The sequence below is a fragment of the Malaclemys terrapin genome, chromosome 5, assembly GCF_027887155.1.
Source record: "Malaclemys terrapin pileata isolate rMalTer1 chromosome 5, rMalTer1.hap1, whole genome shotgun sequence".
Classification (NCBI taxonomy): domain Eukaryota; kingdom Metazoa; phylum Chordata; order Testudines; family Emydidae; genus Malaclemys; species Malaclemys terrapin.
In genome coordinates, this window is record NC_071509.1 from 13,115,603 (window position 1) to 13,136,277 (window position 20,675).

Sequence of the window (20,675 nt, forward strand, 5' to 3'; positions counted from 1 at the left end):
TCACACACAGATGCCAGTGGAGACATTGTGCTGACTCAGACTCCAGAATCCCTGGCAGTGTCTCCAGGAGACAGAGTCACCATCAACTGCAAAGCCAGCACAAGCATCAGCAGCAGCATAGCCTGGTACCAACAGAAATCAGGACAAGCTCCTAAGCTCCTGTTCTATGGTTCTTCCTCCCGTCCATCCGGGATCCCAGACCGGTTCAGTGGCAGTGGGTCTGGCACTGATTTCACTTTGACAATCACTAGTTTTCAAGCTGATGACGCTGGCAGTTATTATTGTCAACAGTACTATGACTGGCCTCTCACACAGTGATTCAGGCCAGTACAAAAACCTCCCTCAGTGCTGGTTCATGACTTCTATTGCAACTCTGTGTTTCAGTTACTCTGTCAGAGTCATTCCAGTTTTCACTGCCCATCAGTGTAGAATGTTAAACACATTTACTTATACATAAATTATTACACAATATACCAATTTTGCTTAATAGAATTTAGATAGATCAGGTTAGAAAGCATCTCCATAAACCAGGAGACCCCCAGGTTCGAGGTTTTGGAAACATTCTACATTTTGTTCCATTTATGGTAAACGCCACATCAGAAATTGGTCTAATGCATAAGTTAGAAACTTCTGCAGAAATGTGGAAACTGGTAACCACTGAGATGACTTCCTTCCAACTTAGAAATATAGTCTTATCTCACCCAAAAATTACTGACAAAAATGAAGATGGCAGGTCCCTTGCTTTCTAACTAATCTGTCTGTCCATCCATGCATCCACCCATCCTCTGAAGGCTTTCTGGGGCACCTATTGCCAGGGTTTCTAAGCGTATACTATCCTACCTATGCCATTAAAGCTGTACGAGGTAGGGAAAACAAAAAATTGTGATTGCTTATAGGTGTCATCAAACATGGGCTTAGGAAATCCTGCACCATTTTAGCAGCACTCATCTGGGATCTATTCTTCTAGATGCTGATGGGATGTTTTGAGACCCCCTTGGGTCTCTGGGGGAGCTGGCAGGTAATACTGAGCGTTCAGAAGGGGATGATAGAGTCTTTGACTACTGTTTGTGTTCCTAATTTTTCTGTGCATCTAAACTATTATCGGCAAATAATAATAAAAAAAAAATAGGCCCAGTTCCCCTCCCTCATGTGCAGTTTATTATCTAAGTTAATGAAGATGTCATTTTAAAAGCTAAACAAGTAATTAAAAACAAACAGCTGCATATTCTCCCAATAACAATGCAAATGATACTAATTAAAAGCAACCTTAACTACCCCGTAATTAACAGCTCCAGTGTAACACAGCAACATCCAAAAACTTGTATAAAAACTTTATTACTATAAAAAAAAGTATTGCCATAAAACTTTGCGTTCATTCTGCATCAACATCAAAGCTTCAGACACCTTCAACAAAGGCCCAGCTCCCCTCCCTTCTGTGCACTTTCAGCTGGCCACTGAAACTGACCAAGCAACACTAAAAACTGGTAACTACGCCTCTATCCCGATAGAACGCGACCTGATGTAACACGAATTCGGATATAATGTGGTAAAGCTGTGCTCCGGGAGGGTGGGTGGGGGTCTGTGCACTCCGACAGCTCAAAGCAAGTTCGATATAACGTGATTTCACCTATAACGCGGTAAGATTTTTTGGCTCCTGAGGACAGCGTTATATCAGGGTAGAGGTGTATAAAATCCATCTGCAAAATCTTTTAGTATATGTATATATGCACGTATGTAAATAAAAACATGCTAATTTCAATACTTAAATTATACTCTCAATAAACGCGATGTATTGCCGTATCCCCTTTAAAAAACTTCCGTGTGCTTCTTATAAGCATAACAAGGTGCGGGGCATAAATCAATTTTTTTTGAAATATTTACCCTCCCCCCACAATTGTCCCTCACCCTTAGCACTAGAGAATCATGCCCAGCTGCTCTCCGGCTCCCTACATGAGAGAGAAGAACCTGCCTTCTTCAGTCCTGTAGAAGGAGGGAAGGGTGGCCCAATGGTTAAGGCACTGTGCAGGATGTGGGAGACCCAGATTCAATTCCCTGCTCTGCCATGGACTTCCTGTGTGATCTTGGGTAAGTCACTTAGCCTCTCCATGCCTCACTCTCCCAGCTGTAAAACAGGGATGAGGACAATGCTCCCCTACCACACGGGGTGTTGTGAGGACAAACAGATAAAAGATTGCAAAGTGCTTTGAGATCTACGGATGGAAAGGGCTGAATAAGAAATAGGCATTATTATTAGAGGGCAAGATTGGACCCAAAGCTTAATCACTCAGGCCTTGAATTCTGGGCAGCAGAGAGCCGCTCAGTACTCCTTGTGCACAGGAAGGCAACGAATTACAAAAAAAAAAAAAAAAAAAAAACACCCCAAAATCCCCACCAGCATTCCACAGCGTAACTATTTGGTTGTTACAAATTAAACGTTTGCCAGCGGGAATTTAGATTTATTGGCAATCTTATCCGAGTCTCTCCACATCGTTTTGATTTACAGGCCTGAGGCAAATCCTACTGAAGTCAGTGGAGACCCCCACAGACTTCAGTGGGCTTTGGATCAGGCCCTAAATTTCTACATCTAGCTACCGTTACAGTTGCTTTGTAAGCAGGGGACTAATCTGAAGTCATTTGTCAGGACATGAGGAGAACAATGCAGCTGCCTCAGGTTGGGGGGGGGTGCAGGAAATTTGGCTGCACACAGAGAGCTGGGATTTTCAAAGGACACGTTTTTGTGCCATTCGGCTACACTTGGCATTCCCTCGCTCTCTAATTCTCTTTCGCACGCACCCTTTTGACCCACGTGTCCCTTCTTCCAGTGCACACATTGCTCTTTTCAAAACCAGCCTTAGGGAACTGATGAGTCGAGAGCTTTGCTCAAGAGTTTGTCCTCAGAGGCAGAATGGTTCCAAAAGCCTCCACTCAGCCACCACAGCTCTAAGTCTTCTCCTTCAGAGCACTGAGAAACTCACTGAGGGGATGTCAGAGAGCTCTCCTCCTCTCAGGCCATAGAGTGGCAGCAAATAAGCTCTGTGGTGTCTACACCAGCCTCTGGGTTAGTGCAAAGTCTGTGGTCTTAGTATCCCCACTACATAGTGGGCAATGACTGGTGGATCCACACTGGCTCTCTCTAGAGCCACTAACACACAGAGTTCCTGCAGCATTTTTCCCTCCACACTGCATGGGGATATGTATCCCAAGATTTTCCTGTCCTAGAGCAGCAGAGCCATGGGCGGGAAGCCCTGAGTCTTGGAAGTAGTGTGACCAGATGATAACTGGAAAATATCGGGACCGCCACAGGGGGAGCGCCTTTTCAATTGTTACACTCACCCATCCGGGTCTTCGGCGGCACTCCGGCAGAGGGTCCTTCAGTCGCTGATGGTCTTTGGCGGTGGGTAATAAAATTTGCTGCCAAAGAAAGAAGTACCCGCCGCCAAAATGCTGCTGAAGACCGTCAGTGACTGAAGGACCTGCTGCCGAAGTGCTGCTGAAGACCCGGACGGGTGAGTGCAACAATTGAAAAGGCGCTCCCCCCTTGCAGCAGTCCCGATATTTTCCTAAGCAAAGCCTAAGCAAAAAGAAATGGGAGGGAGAAGCCACGCCCGGAACAAAATATCGGGACAAATGGTGTCCCGACCGTACTTCAGTCGGCACGTGGGACAAACTGCTCGATATCGGGACAGTCCTGATTTTATCGGAACATCTGGTCACTCTACTTGGCAGCCGCCTGCAGGGCTTGAGCTGCGAGTGCCAGCTCACCTCACTGTAGGGGGAAACCCTGAGTCTCGGCACCTCCACCAGCACCAGTACGGGTGAGTTAAATGTATGTGGCCCATGAATTTTCCTGAGGGTCAATGGCCCAGGATAGAAAAAAGGTTCCCCACCTCCGGTGTAGGGGATGGCAGGATTTGTTTTTCAATGAAAAACTGTGCAAACAATGGATCCAAAGCGCCAGCCTCCATGTGACTAGCCATGTAGGCCAGAAAGGAAGCCGCCCTTGGATATGTGCACAGGAGGCGTAGGCTGTGCAGGGAGCATTCTCCACGTGCAGGGACTGCTCACCCCATCCAGCTCCAGGAGTGCTGAGGGGATGACACACCGGGGCAGTTATCTGCTTCATTATAAAGCATGGAGGAAAGGGCGTCCCCTCTAGATGCACTGGGCAGCCCCACCACAGGCTCCCTCTCAAGGCTCCTGGAGGCACTGTGTGGCTCCACATCGCCCCCTACAGAGGATGCACAACCCAGCCCTGGCTGTATATCAGATGTCCGTATTTACATTCAAACATGTTCTTAAATCTCTGTATACATTGTATTGTATTGCATTGCATTGCATTCAATACTCTGCACAGCACACTCAAACTAACGGAGCTGAACCTCCCTCAGTGACAGCAGGTGGCAGCACTGACGCGTATCACCCTGAACACACTGCAGATGCTAAAATTCTGATTAGGATCAGTGCTTTGTAATAAGTGACAGCAATAAAAATGATAGAACTTCTGAAATGATGCAAACCAATCAGATCTCCATTTCTAGGCTCTGAGCCTGACACACGGGGCCTGAGGCGAGATGCTTTGCATATTTACATCTAATTCATTTCCCTGCTGCTCTGAGCAGTTATATATGGAGTCCCTTTTTACAGTTTCTATTGGTTTATTGATCAGCTCCAGTCGATCCAGACGTATCAAGATGATCTCCCAGGCTCAGCTCATCTGGCTGTTAGTGCTCTGGATCCAGGGTAAGGATCAAACGGAGATAACACTGACTTTGTTGGAGAGATCAAGCCCTAGACATCTCCCAGTCATATATATATATATATATACAATATACTGCTCAATCGCAAATTTAGGATAAAAAGTTTAAAATATGATGCAAATGTAACAAGTGATTTACTGACTTACTCATTGTGTTAATTTATATTATATTTTATGTTCAGGCTCCAGTGGGCAGATTGTGATGACTCAGACTCCAGAATCCCTGGCAGTGTCTCCAGGAGACAGAGTCACCATCAACTGCAAAGCCAGTTCCAGCACAGGCAACCATTTAACCTGGTACCAACAGAAATCGGGACAAGCTCCTAAGCTTCTTATTTATCATGGCTCTACCCTCGCCTCTGGAGTCCCAGCCCGGTTTAGTGGCAGTCAGTCTGGGAGCGGCTACACTGATTACACTCTCACCATCAGCAGTGCTGAAATTGAAGATGCAGGAGATTACTATTGTCAGCAGAGTTATAGCTCCCCTCTCACAGTGATACAGACTCATACAAAAACCTCCCTGCCCTGTGTGGTTTCAGTTTCTCTCCTGTAACAGATGCTTCCTAGAGATAACAACAGTTTGGACATAATCGCTATGTTACACAGTGTCCCGCCGCGATGGGGTGAAGGGTCTCTACATTGTAGATAGGATCTGATCCAATGGCCATTGAGGTCAACAAGAATTCTTCTACTGCTCTGGGTCAAGCCTGTTATAAGGAAGGGGTTGAAATCTGCTTCACACAGGGATGCTATTGCATAAAATTCTGAGATTACAGAAGAAGGCTGTCCCTGTGACATAAGAGCTGCTAATAACCCAGGAACACTCCCTGTCCTTTATATTATACATATATTATGAGTGTAGTTGGTCAGCAGATGTCCAGTGAGAGACGCTATCAAACCCAAAAGGCAGTGATTGTGTGATTCCTTGGTAATACAAACAGCAGAAGCAAAAATGAATTTAAAGGCTGGGGTCGATAACCAGACACAGTGGTCACCACTGAAGTGCCAATATGTGCAAACAGATCCCACACCCCCATGTTTGGAGGTGCCACAGGTATCTCATTCTCCACAAAAGGAAATACTGTGTGTCTCAGATACCACAATGAAAGTCTACTGGAAAATGTTGATTTTTTTGTATGCTCACCTTTGTCTCTATTCTTCCTAATTGCATCTACTGCTGCAATTCCGGCTAGAGGAAACCCCGTCCTTGTCTGTATGAATTTTGATCTGAGGGAAGCCTGCCCTTTTGACTGCCACAAACCTTATCCTTTTTGTTTGGGTCTGTAGGATGCCTTTTCCTTTCTCTCCATGTGGATGTGAAATAAATTTCACGTGGAATGAAACCAGACTGTGCAGCTTCAATATATTCAATCTTCCACTGTTGTTGCCAGACTGTTATTCTTGGAAAGTATGATAAACCTTCAAGCACCTTACCTGCACTGCCATCCCCCTCCACCTGTCTAGAAAAATCAACTAAATTAGGATATAATTATCTGCAGGAAATTTTCAAAACATCCTTTCTTTGCTTTTATGGCTAAAGCATGGACTGAGCACCCAATTTGCTGGAAATACAAACCCAATAAGGCTTAGAGAGTTTAATGTTCCACTGTCATCCTTAGAACCCTGGAACCAAATGCGTCACTGATATAACTGCAGTGATTTCAAGGGATTTGCACCTGGGATCAGTTTTGACGTTACATTAAAAGAATAGGAACACTGTATAGGATCCCGTACAGAAATTCCTTTTACTGGTAAGTCTTTAGCCATATATCCCTTTCTATTCAGAGTCTAGCAGTTGGATTGCGATGACTGTCTCCAAAATCCTCCCCTAAGTGTTTTGAAGAGAAAGTAGAATTGTGTTTTTCAAAGGCAGTTCCAGCTCTCTGCATTCTATAGCCTGGTACCAGCAGAAATTGGGACGAACCACTAACTTCTCATCTACATGGCATCTGTCAACCGCGAGGATGCTCCAGACCAGATCAGTGGAATTGGGAATGGCTACACTGAGCAGATTCTCAGGATCCATGGGTCTGAAGCACATGATGCTGGAGATTATTACAGTCAACAAGGTGAAAGGCCATCAGTACAAACGCCTCCCCATTTGGAAAAGTTTCTTTCACTCCTGTCACAGCTGGAGCTTTATGGCTATGGCACTGGAACCAGAGAGCTGTGAAATCCTTCCAAATACAGCAGCTATTCACAATACTTCCCCCCTCCCCCTTTCCTTTTTGCTGCAGAGCTATTCACCCACCAGGGTGAAAAATCGGAGCCATCCTGAGCTCATGTTCTGGAGAACTGAGTCTGAGTCAGCATCCTGAGCCTGGATTACTGCCCCTGAGCTGCATCTCAAGTCCCATGAATGCCTGGTCTCAGGTCTAGAGGAGCTTAGTGTCAAAAAGAGTTTCCAGCTGGATTCCATCTCCTCCTGCTCTTCACCCAGCAGCTCCTTTTCCCTGTCCTGTCCCTTTCACTGGCAATATCTCCTCCGGCTCAGCTGCCTGTGCTGAGTGCTGGGGGCACCTTACTTGCCTGTGTTTAAAGTTGACCTAGGAGGCAGCTGGCAGCATGTTGCACATATCCACCAGGTGCAGCCTGAGATCCTTTAAGGCAAGGAGGGATTCAGGGAGACAGAAATCAGGTAAACCAGAAAGGGCATGAGAGAGAATCTGTAAGAGTTTGGAGGAAGATCTGGATGAGGGAAGTTATAGGTTGGGAAGAAAGAAAACCCAAGTAACTTCCCTAACCTTGTTATCTCTAGACTGATTGTTGCCTACATATTTATACCTGCCTCTGGAAATTTCCACTACATGTATCTGGCGAAGTGGGTATTCACCCACGAAAGCTTATGCTCCCATACGTCTGGTAGTCTATAAGATGCCACAGGACTCTTTGTCGCTTTTTACAAGTCCCTTCAGTCTCCTCTGTAAACCTGCCCCGGTGTGTTATGCCAAACCAGAGGGCAAAAGTACCCATGTCCCTCACAATCAATCCACCAACGATTATCTGCTGTCCTGGCCATATATAAATGCACTACAATGTAACTGCTGTATGATGTTATACTGTTATCTACCATACAATGTGTACACTGTAATGCTGTGCTAGACAGGGAAAGAAATTCCCAACTCCCTACAGACCACAGAAACCCAAAAGAGTTTGCTCTAATTTGCACATTAGGTGACTTGCAATTTGTGGGGAAATGAACAGGAGAATGTCCTGTCCAGGGCCCTCCCCATCCACCTGTGCAAAATCCTGCATGGCCTATGCATTCTGTTGTGCAAATTGTGGGTAGCTTTTCCGAACTATCTCCAAATACTGAAGGATTTAGTCATCCGGAAGCAATTAAAAAGGAAAGAGACAGAATTAGATTTCAGGCCAGAATGCTCTGAAAATAGACTTTAGGGGTTTCTGTTTGGCTTTATGAATAAAGAGACTATTAATTTTAAAGGGAAAAAATACCCACATATTCCGGTTTCTTTAGGAAGAAACTCACAGATGTGCAGATTCTCAACCCAGAGCTTCCCACAAGGCCAATCTAAATGTTCATTTGCAAACAATGCCACTCCTTGGAACGTTTTGTAGACAATTCCAAAACAAAAACAAACATGCTGGAAACTACAAGAGTTTAATTGTAAAATAATTTGATGGAACCGAGAACTCCGTCCTGCCCCCAAAGTATTGAATGGTAAATTTCACCATGACTTAAATGAGACAGATCTGTCTTCATATCCACAGTGCAGGGAGAAAGTACAAGTGTGTGTGTGGGGGGGTAGCTATGGTTTCTGTGCATTGCCCCTTTAAACAGAAGATCTCCACCTGTCTGTCTGCTGGGAAGCAGAGCTGTGCAGCATTTCAGGAACAAGAGGCACTCTGCTTTATTCTGGAGGGAGATTTTATGTTGGTTCCTAAATTTGCTGGTTTCCTTAAGTTACAACTAAAACCCATGCGGCACTCCAAGTAGGAAGCATTTCATTTTACATGGGTGCAAGTAATCAAAGTAACCAGACAAAGGTACAGGTCACTGGAGAATCAGCCCATTTGACAAAGGTGTCAATGAGGAGGAAGTGCAAGACCATGTGGAATCCAGCCCTTGGGTTGTCTGATTCTGAGGGATAAACCCGAGAAAAGAAGAATCCTCCCATATCATAGAATCATAGGACTGGAAGGGACCTTGAGAGGTCATCTAGTCCAGTCCTCTGCACTCATGGCAGGACTAAGTATTATCTAGATCATCCCTGACAGGTGTTTGTCTAACCTGCTCTTAAAAATCTCCAATGATGGAGATTCCACAACCTCCTTAGGCAATTTATTCTAGCGCTTAACAAACCTGACAGTTAGGAAGTTTTTCCTAATGTCCAACCTAAACCGCCCTTGATGCAATCTAAGCCCATTGCTTCTTGTCCTATCCTCAGAATTTAAGGAGAACAATTTTTCTCCCTCCTCCTTATAACAACCTTTTATGAACTTCAAAAATGTTAAGTCTCCTCTCAGTTTTCTCTTCTCTAAAGTAAACAAACCCCATTTTTCAATCTTCCCTCATAAGTCCTATTTTCCAAACCTTTAATAATGTTTTTGCTCTTCTCTGGACTCTCTCCATTTTGTTCACATCTTCCCTGAAATGTGGCACCCAGAACTGGACACAACACTCCAGTTGAGGCCTAATCAGCGTGGCGTAGAGTGGAAGGAATACTTCTCGTGTCTTGCTTACAACACTCCTGCTAAAACATCCCAGAATTATTTTCACTTTTTTGGCAACAGTTTGACACTGCTGACTCATATTTAGCTTGTAATTGTCCATGATCTCCAGATCTCTTTCCCCAGTACTCCTTTCTTGGCAGTCATTTCCCATTTTGTATGTATGCAACTGATTGTTCCTTCTGTGCTGGTGGGGGAGTGACACTATATGTGAAAGAAAGTGTAGAATCAAATCAAGTAAAAATCTTAAATGAACGAAACTGTACTATAGAATCTCTATGGATAGTAATTCCATGCTTGAATTTTAAGAATATAGCAATAGGGATATATTAACGACCACCAGACCAGGATGGTGATAGTGACTGTGAAATGCTCAGGGAGATTAGAGAGGCTATTAAAATTAAAAACTCTGTTATAATGGGGGATTTCAACTATCCCCATATTGACTAGGTACATATCACCTCAGGACAAGATGCAGAGATAAGGTTTCTTGACATCTTAAATGACCGCTTCTTGGTGCAGCTGTCCTGGAACCCACAAGAGGAGAGGTAATTCTTGATTTAGTCTTAAGTGGAGCACAGGATCAGGTCCAAGAGGTGAATATAGCTGAACTGCTTGGTAATAGTAACCAAGTAAATAATTAAATTTAACATCCCTGTGGTGGGGGAAACACCACAGTGGCTCAACATTGTAGCATTTAATTTCAGAAAGGGGAGCGACATAAAAATGAGTAAGTTAGTGAAACAGAAATTAAAAGGTACAGTATCAAAAGAAAAATCCCTGCAAGCTGCATGGAAACTTTTTAAAGACCCCATAATAGAAGCTCAACTTAAATGTATACCCCAAATTAAAAAAAACATAACAAGAGAACCAAAGAAGAGCCACCGTGGCTAAACAACAATGTAAAAGAAGTAGTGAGAGGCAAAAAGGCATCCTTTAAAAAGTGGAAGCTAAATCCTAAGTGAGGAAAATAGAAAGGAGCATAAACACTGGCAAATGAACTGTAAAAATATAATTAGGAAGACCAAAAAAGAATTTGAAAAACAGCTAGCTAAAAACTCAAAAAGTAATAGCAAAAAAAATGTCAAGTACATCAGAAGCAGGAGGCCTGCTAAACAATCAGTGGGGCCACTGGACGATCGAGGTGCTAAAGGAGCACTCAAGGACACTAAGGCCATTCCAGAGAAACTAAATGAATTCTTTGCATTGGTCTTCATGATTGAGGATGTGAGGGAGATTCCCAAACCTGAGGAACTGTCCCAGATTGAGGTGTCAGTAGAGGAGGTTTTGGAACAAATTAAGTCAGCAATGCCGTTGCTGGAGTCTGAATGTAAAAACAAAATTATTAAATATAGAAGCTTTTGTGTTTTCACACATTAGTTATATCCTTCTTTATGTCCCTTGTCCCAACCCCACTTCTTCAAGTCCCCATACCCTATCACTCTAATTCCATTGAAAGAATTCCAAGAAAGAAACTAGCAACCTACATGACACATGCACTAGCCTCATAAGTAACCATATAATCCTCCCCCGTCACTATGCCCCTTCCCCATCCCTTTCCTGTGTTGTCTCCTCTTTGTTCGGGTGCTTTAGACCCCTATTCTGTAAACATGTGTGCGCATGTGTATTGTTGGGTACAAGGGGAGAGCCACTGAATTCCAGGCATTGAACACTGATGGACTCAATGGGGTCTCACACATGCATAAAGCAGTGTTTCCAACTCTAGCCATTGATTTATGAGTCCCATGTCATCTGATGTTAATTTAAATCCTCCCCAAATCCTGAAGTCCTGCTGGTTGCAGTGAAAAGCTTAACCCAAGTGTGTCTGGAATGCTCTGAGCCAAAAGACAAATGAAAACACTGAAATTCTATTTCTAACTAATGTGTGAAAATACAAGAGCTTCTATATTTAATAATTCTGTTTATATTTATTTTTACATTCAGACTCCAGCAGGGACATTGCTGACTCAGACTCCAGAATCTGTGGCAGTGTCTCCAGGAGACACAATCATTATCAACTGCAAAGCCAGTTCCAGCATGATGGGCCTACTTACCTGGTACCAACAGAATCCCGGACAAGCTCCTAAGGTCCTTCTGTACAATGCCTCCACCTTGCTGCCTGGGGTCCCAGCCCAGTTCCATGGCAGTCAGGCTGGGAGCAGTGTCACTGATTACAGTCTCTCAGTCAGCACCGTTCAAACTGAAGATGAAGGAGATTATTATTGTTGACCTTTTTACGGTACCCCTTTCACACATTTCAGGCATATATAAAAACCTCCCTGCTCCCTGTTCTAGTTACTTTCATACAGTGTAACAGCTGCTTCCTCTCATGTGTCTCCATATCAGGGTAGTTGCAGAGTGGGAACCATGGACAGCAACCAGGTGTCCGATTCATTCCTTGTGCCCCCTCTACCAGCCACCGGCTCAGATCTGTTCACCCAGCACAGAACAAAGTCCAAGGTTTATGTCGAGCTGAGCAGACTCCAGGCCACAACCTGTCCGTGTCACCCTTGGTGACAAATTGATGTTTTTATTAATGGTGGATTTTCACTTCTTTGATGGCTCAAAGGGCTAATGAGACATCGAGAGGCTCTCTGGATACACTGGGGAAAAAATCAATGGATAAAACAACATAAACCTCTTAGCCACATTGAGACAATACAGCTCCCATTGCTGGTGAACTAAATCACACACAACCAGCTTGCCTCAGATTCCTACCCTTCGTGCTCCTCATGTGCTACCTGACCAGCATTAGAGCTCTCCACTGGCTCCTCCTAACCCTCCATCCACCCCCGCCTCTTTCCTTGGCTACCTGCCTCCCCTGAAGGACCTGGAAGCTCAGCTCTCCTGGTTAGGCCCTGGTGGTCGTGCAGCTCCATGGGAGTAGGAGTGGACACCATCTCAAAAGAAATATTAGAATTGGAAAAGGTACAGAAAAGGGCAACAATAATGATTAAGGGTATGGAACAGCTTCCGTATGAGGTAACATTAAAAAGACTAGAACTTTCTATCTTGGAAATGAGACGGCTAAAAGGGGATAGGATAGCGATCTACTATATAAAACTGTGACTGTTGTGGAGAAAGTGAATAAGGAAGTGTTATTTACCAATTCACTTAACACAAGAACCAGGGGTCACCCCATGAAATAAATAGGCAGCAGGTTTAAAACAAACATAAGGAAGTACTTCCTCACACAACACACAGTCAACCTGCGGAACTCTTTGCCAGAGGATTTTCTGAAGGCCAAAACTATAACGGGGTTCAAACAAGAACCAGATCAGTTTATGGAGGATTGGTCCGTTGGTGGCTATTAGACAATATGGTCAGGGATGCAACCTCATGCTCTGAGTGTCCATAGCCTCTGATTCCCAGAGGGGAATGGAGTGGATGACAGGGGATTGATCACACAATGACTGCCTGTTCTGTTCACTCCTTGTGAAGCACCTGGCATTGGCTACTATCAGAAGACAGGATACTGGGCTAAATAGACCAGTATGGCTGTTCTTATTTCTTATGATGTACAAACACACTGGGAGGCAGCAGGGTGCCATGTAGTTCAGCGGAGGCAACTGGGCAATATGATCCTCGGTGTTAGAGTGGGGCAGTGCTAGAGCTGCAGGAAGATCTGAGTGCCAGGGACTGGACAAACAGGAGGAGGGCAGATTGATGGGAAGCCAAGGACAGGAAGACATTTTTGGAGATGTGGGACACATGGAACCACCTACCCCTGGCTCTATGCTTAGGTCTTGCCATGCTCCTTCACTCCCCAATTCGCCTCCTGAAGGGATAGCGTACAGCCAGGAACACCAGCTCTGCCCCATGGAAAGGAGCCTTCTATGCCTTCTAGGCCTTCCCCTGGGGGCCTTACAGCTACATTGCTGCCACTCTGCACAAAGTGCCCACAGCACAGTCAGACCCCACCCCCTCTTCAGACAAGGCCCAGTCTTTCAAATATTTACACACGGGTAACTTCACTCACACAAGGAGCACACACACATATGCAAGGGGTGGATCAGATGACATCGTGAAATGCAGCACAAAGGAAAATTCATGAGAAAACTGAGAAGTAAAGCAAAGACGACTTTCCTCCAACAAAAGCCCGGGTTAGGAATGTTGGAGCAGGCTGAGGGCTCACTGCCTGTAAAGGTGGAGGGATGGAAAGGAGGTTCTGTAGGCATCTGGCTGGCTGAGTGCCTCTTGGCAATGGTTATTTTAATGCTTCTGGGATCTCATTGTATTGTATAATTAATGAAGATGTTTAGGTGCCTAGAGCCTTGGATAAGTGTCTATCATTTTAAATCTAAATATATAAAAATGAAAATAAAAGAATGAACAAGATCATAGTGCAAAGTGTGTAACAGTTTGTGTTACTAACAGTGACCTCTTTCACCTGTGTATCTTACTCTCCAAATTGCGTGAATAATACGGCAAACCATGGTGACATTCGCCCCTGTGCGAGGGCCGGCACGAGGCCTATGAAGTGAAAGTCCCACTTAAGCCCAGAGAACGATATTTTAGCTGCAGGGGGTACATTTCACCTCATATTAACAATGATGTTGATTCTCCTTGTCTTGCCGCCAGATGGCAGCACATGAGCACAAAACTCATAAGAACGTACATAAGAACATAAGAACGGCCATACTGGGTCAAATCAAACGTTCATCTAGACCAGTATCCTGTCTTCTGAAAATGGCCAATGATAGATGCTTTAGAGGAATGAACAGAACAGGTAATCATCAAGTGATCCATCCACTGTCCATGGGAGCTGAAGATACTCAGCCCCTCTGAAAACAATCAGACCATTTTTACTTCGGTGCCAGATATATATTTAGGAGCCTAACATTAGGCACCTGGGTATGATCATTTTGGCCCAAAAGAATATATGTTAAAATAATAGCTCCCAAATATGCTCAGTAAAATACTAACCACAGTTTTATGTGGTTTTAAATACTCAAGCCTTTGTCAATGTTGACCAAGAGATCTCGTTGGCCCATTGGTGGACCCTGGAACAGACTGACAGAGATATTCTTGAGCAGCTGTTCTTTTCTGTTCTGCATCTATCCTTTACTTTGTTTTATTTTCCACTCCACATTATAGGTCTAATGAATGCAAAGCCTATAGAACCTCAGACTATGGCATTTTTTCAGTGTAACAACCTACTTCAGATGATCCTGGATTTCTTTTTCGCCTGTTCCTCTGATGCTGTCTCCTCTTCACTTTGGGAAGAGATGTAAATTTTATCCATCATCTCGACCACTCCTCCAGTCCAGTTTTCCCACCTGACCTCAGATGGACCAGGGATTCTGCCTGCCTGCCGCTTCTTCAGTTCTCATCCCCTAGTGCCCCTCCTCTACTTGCGCTACATTGATGACATCTTCATCATATGGACCCACGGAAAGGAGGCCCTTGAAGAATTCCACTTGGACTTCAACAATTTCCACCCCACCATCAACCTCAGCCTGGACCAGTCCACACAAGAGATCCACTTCCTGGACACTACAGTGCAAATAGGTGATGGTCACATAAACACCACCCTATACCGGAAACCTACTGACCGCTATACGTACCTAAATGCCTCCAGCTTCCATCCAAGACACATCACACGCTCCATTGTCTACAGCCAAGCCCTAAGATACAACCGAATTTGCTCCAACCCCTCAGACAGAGACAAACACCTACAAGATCTTTATCAAGCATTCTTAAAACTACAATACCCACCTGGGGAAGTGAGGAAACAGATTGACAGAGCAAGATGGGTACCCAGAAATCATCTACTACAGGACAGGCCCAACAAGGACAATAACAGAACACCACTGGCCATCACATACAGCCCCCAGTTAAAACCTCTCCAGCGCATTATCCACGATTTACAACCTATCCTGGAAAATGATCCCTCACTCTCACAGACCTTGGGAGGAAGGCCAGTCCTCGCTTACAGACAACCCCCCAACCTGAAGCAAATACCAGCAACTACACACCACACCACAGAAACACCAACCCCTGTAGCAAACCTCGTTGCCTACTCTGTCCCCATATCTACTCTGGCGACACCATCAGAGGACCCAACCACATCAGCCACACCATCAAGGGCTCATTCACCTGCCAGCAATGCCCCTCTGCCATGTACATTGGCCATGCAAAACACAGTCCCTCCGCAAAAGAATAATTGGACACAAATCGGACATCAGGAATGATAACATACAAAAGCCAGTAAGTGAACACTTCAATCTCCCTGGTCATTCTATTACAGATTTAAAAGTCACTATTCTTGAACAAAAAAACTTCAGAAACAGATTTCAAAGAGAAACAGCAGAACTAAAATTCATTTGCAAATTTAACACCATTAATCTGGGCTTGAATAGGGACTGGGAGTGACTGGCTCATTACAGAAGCAGCTTTTCCTCTCCTGGAATTGACACCTCCTCATCTATTATTGGGAGTGGACTACATCCACCCTGATTGAATTGGCCCTGTCAACACTGGTTCTCCACTTGCGAAGAAACTCCCTTCTCTCCATGTGTTAGTATATAATGCCTGCATCTGTAACTTTCACTCTATGCATCTGAAGAAGTGAGGTTTTTACCCACGAAAGCTTATGCACAAATAAATCTGTTAGTCTTTAAGGTGCCATCAGACTCCTTGTTGTTTTTGCTTGCCTGGGGAAAGAACTACAACTTAGCCCTAAAGCTGACAACAATAATCGCTCACCTACCACCTAACAAAGGAGCATCTCATTTTTTGTTTCCTTTAACCTTATCTCTTTTCTGTTATCCATGTCCCTTTGTATTTGGTTGAGGAAACAGTCTTGTCAAAACTAATTACCCTATATACTTATTCATAAGCCAAATTTTTTTGGTAAAAATGTGAAGCATCAAAGAGTGGGGGTTGGCTTATCAATGGGTCTACACCAAAATTTGATGATTTTAAGCTCTATGGAATTATTGAATTGAATATCTAATACATTGTCGTTTTGTTTACCTGGAGCATTCGTAGGCATGGAGCCCCTCCGCTCCAGGCCATGGATTGCCATTCCCAGCCAATGGGAGCTGCAGGAAGGGGCGGCCAGCCCATGCTGCTTCCTGCAGCTCCCATTGGCTGGGAACGGCAAACCGCGGCCACTGGGAGTGGAGGGGCTCTGTGCCTGTGAAAGCGCCAGGTAATCAAAATGTCCAGGCCCGCTAGCAGCTTACCCTAATGAGCCAAGAGCCAAAGTTTGCCAACCCCTGAAACATAGGGTTGGCTTATGGAAGGGTAATACCGTTTTTGCTATTTTTACCTAGCCAGCTTGGGGGATCGGCTTATAAACGAACGGGCTAATGAACGAGTACATACGTACTTTGTTACTAAACTCAGAATACTTTAGTCGCAACCTATTGTAATTAATATTTTCATAGGAAAAATATAAGTTTTACAATCAGCTCTATATAATACTGTCTGTGGCTCCTTTCTTATCATTCTGACATGACTCAGTATTGGGCAGTTGTTCATCTTGTCTGGTGGGCTCTCTTACGCAAGGTCTCACAGGGTTCAAATATGGTATGTCTTGTGGTCCATTGATCTACTAGGGGAGGTAAAAAGGCAATGAGAGCTGAGGTGCCTTCTGTGTCTATGTGACACACACTTTAATGTTATAATTTAGCATTTAGTGTACAACATATCCCAAGCATCAGAGTAGGGAACTACAGATGGAAGCCTGGGGGTTCCAACGACAGAGTGGGAGAGGGAAGGATGATGACTGACCAAACTAGACATTACAAGAACAAGAAGCGAGGTAGGAGGAGAACCAGGACAAGGCGACATCATGAAAACCAAGAGAGGACAAGATTTCTACTAAGTGTGTGAGATCAACAGTGTTAAGAGCAGCCAAGAAATCAAGGAGCATGGGCATGGAGATTGGTCCAGAAAAAGGTTGAAAGCAGTTTCAGTGCAGCAGAAAGGGAAGAAACCAGATCAGATGGGAGCTGGAGAAGAGGAATTGGAGGCAACAGCTGTAGATGGGCATTCAATGAGCTTAGGGAGGAAGGGGATGGGCGGCATTGCAGGGAACTCAGGAATACATTAAATGGATTAAAACCTGGCTAACTGATAGGTCTCAAGATGTAACTGTAAATTGCGGAATCATCACAGAGTGGGTGTTTTACCAGTGGGGTCCCACCAGGTTTGGTTCTTGGTCCTTTGCTATTTTTTTTATCAATGACCTGGAAGAAAACAAAATCATCGCTGATAAAGCTTAGATGACACAAAAACTGGGGGAGTATAAATAATGTAGAGGACAGGCAACTGACAGAGTGATCTGGATTGTTAAGTAAACTGGGCGCAACCAAACAATTCACATTTTAACATGGCTAAATGTAAATGTATACATCTGGGAACAAACCATATAGGCCATACTTCCAGAATGGGGGACTCGATCCTGGGCAGAAGTAACTCGGAAAAAGATTTGGGGGTCATGGTGGATAATCAGCTGAACATGTGCTCCCAGTGTGATGCTGGAGCCAAAATGCTCAAGTAATTCTGGGACATATAAACAGGGGAATCTGAAGTAGGAGTAGGGAGGTTGTTTTAACTCCATATTTGGCCCTGGAGTGACCACTGCTGGACTAGTCTCCAGTTCTAGTAGCCACACTTCAAGAAGGATGTTGATTGGAGATAGTTCAGAGAAGAGCCACAAGAATGATTTAAGAATTAGAAAATCTGCCTGATAATGACAGATTCAACGAGCTCCATCTATTTAGCTTTACAAAGAAAAGGTTAAGGGGTGCATCCGACGAAGTGGGCATTCACCCATGAAAGTTTATGCTCCAATACATCTGTTAGTCTTAAAGGTGCCACAGGACTCTCTGTTACTCTATAATAATTGACTGCAATCTAGCCCAGAAAGGTATAACATGATCCAATAGCAGGAATTTGAAGCTAGACAAATGCAGACTGGAAATAAGATGTAAATTTTTAATGGTGAGAGTGCTTAACCATTGGAACAATTTTCCAAGGGTCATGGTGGATTCTCCATCACTGACCATTTTTAAATCACACTTGGATGTTTTGTCTAGAAGCTCTGCTCTAGGAATTATTTCGCGGAAGTTCTATGACCTGCATTATGCAGGAGGTCAGACTAGGTGACCAAAATGGTCCTTTCTGGCCTTGGAATCTATGAATTTATTACCTCCCTGTCTGTATTCAGTGACAGACATTACAAGGGAATCTGTCAATTATAATAATATTTAGCCCTTAAACAGATCTGCAGTTTTTCAAAGTACGGTGTAAGGATGAACTAATTAATGAACTAATTAACTAGCATCCTAATAACCCATTCAGGAAACTGTTCTCTGAGCAACACTGGAATCTAAGCACTAAAAAATCCATGAGAGTTGGACATTACCAGTGACAGACACCAGATGCCACTCAGTTTATGAACAAACTGAGCCCAATGCTGGACTCCTTGATCAGGAAAAGCTCCTGGACACTCTGGGCTCACTGATTATAAAGACCAGCCCCTGCCTGACCCATCTGGGCATCCCTCACTGCCAGGAATGGGAGATGCGTTTCCAGACTAAGGTGTAAACGTGGCCCTGGGTCTGCAGAGGGAATGGACATTTACTCAGAGACGTTGCTTTGCATATTTCCAGCCGAGTGACAGTTCCTGGCTGTTCTGAGCAGATATAAATGTGTCACCTTCACACTTTGTGCTTCTGAACTTGGTATCTGTCACTCTACACATATCAAGATGATCTCCCAGACTCAATTTCTCTGGCTCCTCATGTTCTGGATTCAGGGTAAGATCAACAACATGGGAGGATTTGTTTAAAAGGAAAGTTATAATATTTTATGAGGATTTAAATGCTAAAGTATTTCTCTTTCAAGCAATAATTCCTAGTAGCATTTACACTGTTAGCAGAATGAGAGCTCCAGGCTAGACACCAAAAGATGCAATTTAGTAGCTTATTAATTATTCTGATGTTGAAGGATTTTACATTTCTTTTTATCCTAAATCTATTCTCCAATCCAGACTCCAGCGGGCAGACTGTGCTGACTCAGACTCCAGAATTCCTGGCAGTGTCCCCGGGAGACAGAGTCACCATCAACTGCAAAGCCAGTTCCAGTGCTTCTACAGGCATGGCCTGGTACCAACAGAAATCAGGACAAGCTCCTAAACTCCTTATCCACAACGCTTCCACCCGTCCCTCTGGGGTCCCAGATCGGTTCAGCGGCAGTGGGTCTGGCACTGACTACACATTCACCATCAGCAGAGTGGAAGCAGACGATGCTGGCAATTATTATTGTCAGCAGTATTACAACTGGCCTCCCACAGCGATACAGACCAGCACAAAAACCTCTGTGCTGTTTAGATTCAGACACTCACTCAGTATTTCAGCTGCTTCCTGTGCAGCTTCCTGATATTGTTGCCTCAGCTGCCCTGCAATGAGATGGCTGAATGTGTCAGACTTCGGTCCCCACCCTCCACACTCAAGAACTTCTGGTCCCTTCAGGTGCTCACACCAGGGGTTCAGCACTCTTTACTCAGCAATTGCTCCCTGGCCACTAACATGGATTTGCTCTTACGGGCAGCATACAACTTCCTATAGACAACAGGTTACAATCCAAGCACCTTTCTACTGAGCTGACGAAATGGAGGGAAAACTACACCTTGGCTTTCTAAAGCAGCCACACTGGAAAACTGTAATAGTTTAATCTAAACAAATTACGGTCAGAGTAAAAGTCACTTATCTGATACAGTCTCTTCTGTTCAGTTAGTTGTGCTCATTAGAACATCTGCTTCATGTATTGCACCATCTAAACATCTGCTACTCCTGCTTCAGCATCAGGGCTGGCCTTACCATGAGGCGAACTGAGGCGGCCACTTCAGGTGCCAGGACTGTGGGGGAGGTGGAGGGGGGAAGAGGGTGCCATGAGGACCCAGAGTCTAGAAAATTGTGTCTGCTGCTGATCATATGTATTCTCTCTGCTCCAGATGCACAGAGATGGTGGAGTGCTGTGCTGGAGGAAGCAGGGCACAAGGGACATAACAGGCAGGCAGAAGAAAAGGTGAGAGGGAATAACAGAAAGCAGCAGGAGCTGCAGGGAGGAAGAGGAGGAGGAGCCTCTTATGAACCTCTCTAGCACCCCCAGGAGCCTGGACTGATTAACACCAGCTTCTCAGGGAGCTTCCTGTTTCCTGCTGCTTCCCTGAACCCACTTGAGGAGAACAGGCAGTCAGCTGAAGTAGCAG

At 44.5% G+C, this 20,675-nt stretch overlaps 1 gene segment (V, D, J or C); it reads left to right on the forward strand.

Moving 5' to 3' along the window:
* Positions 1-19,157: 19,157 nt before the first annotated feature.
* LOC128837965 (immunoglobulin kappa variable 3-15-like) lies at positions 19,158-19,843 on the forward strand. The segment is given in 2 exon segments: positions 19,158-19,221; positions 19,455-19,843. Coding segments are annotated over 2 exon segments (438 nt in total).
* The last annotated feature ends 832 nt before the right edge of the window (positions 19,844-20,675 follow it).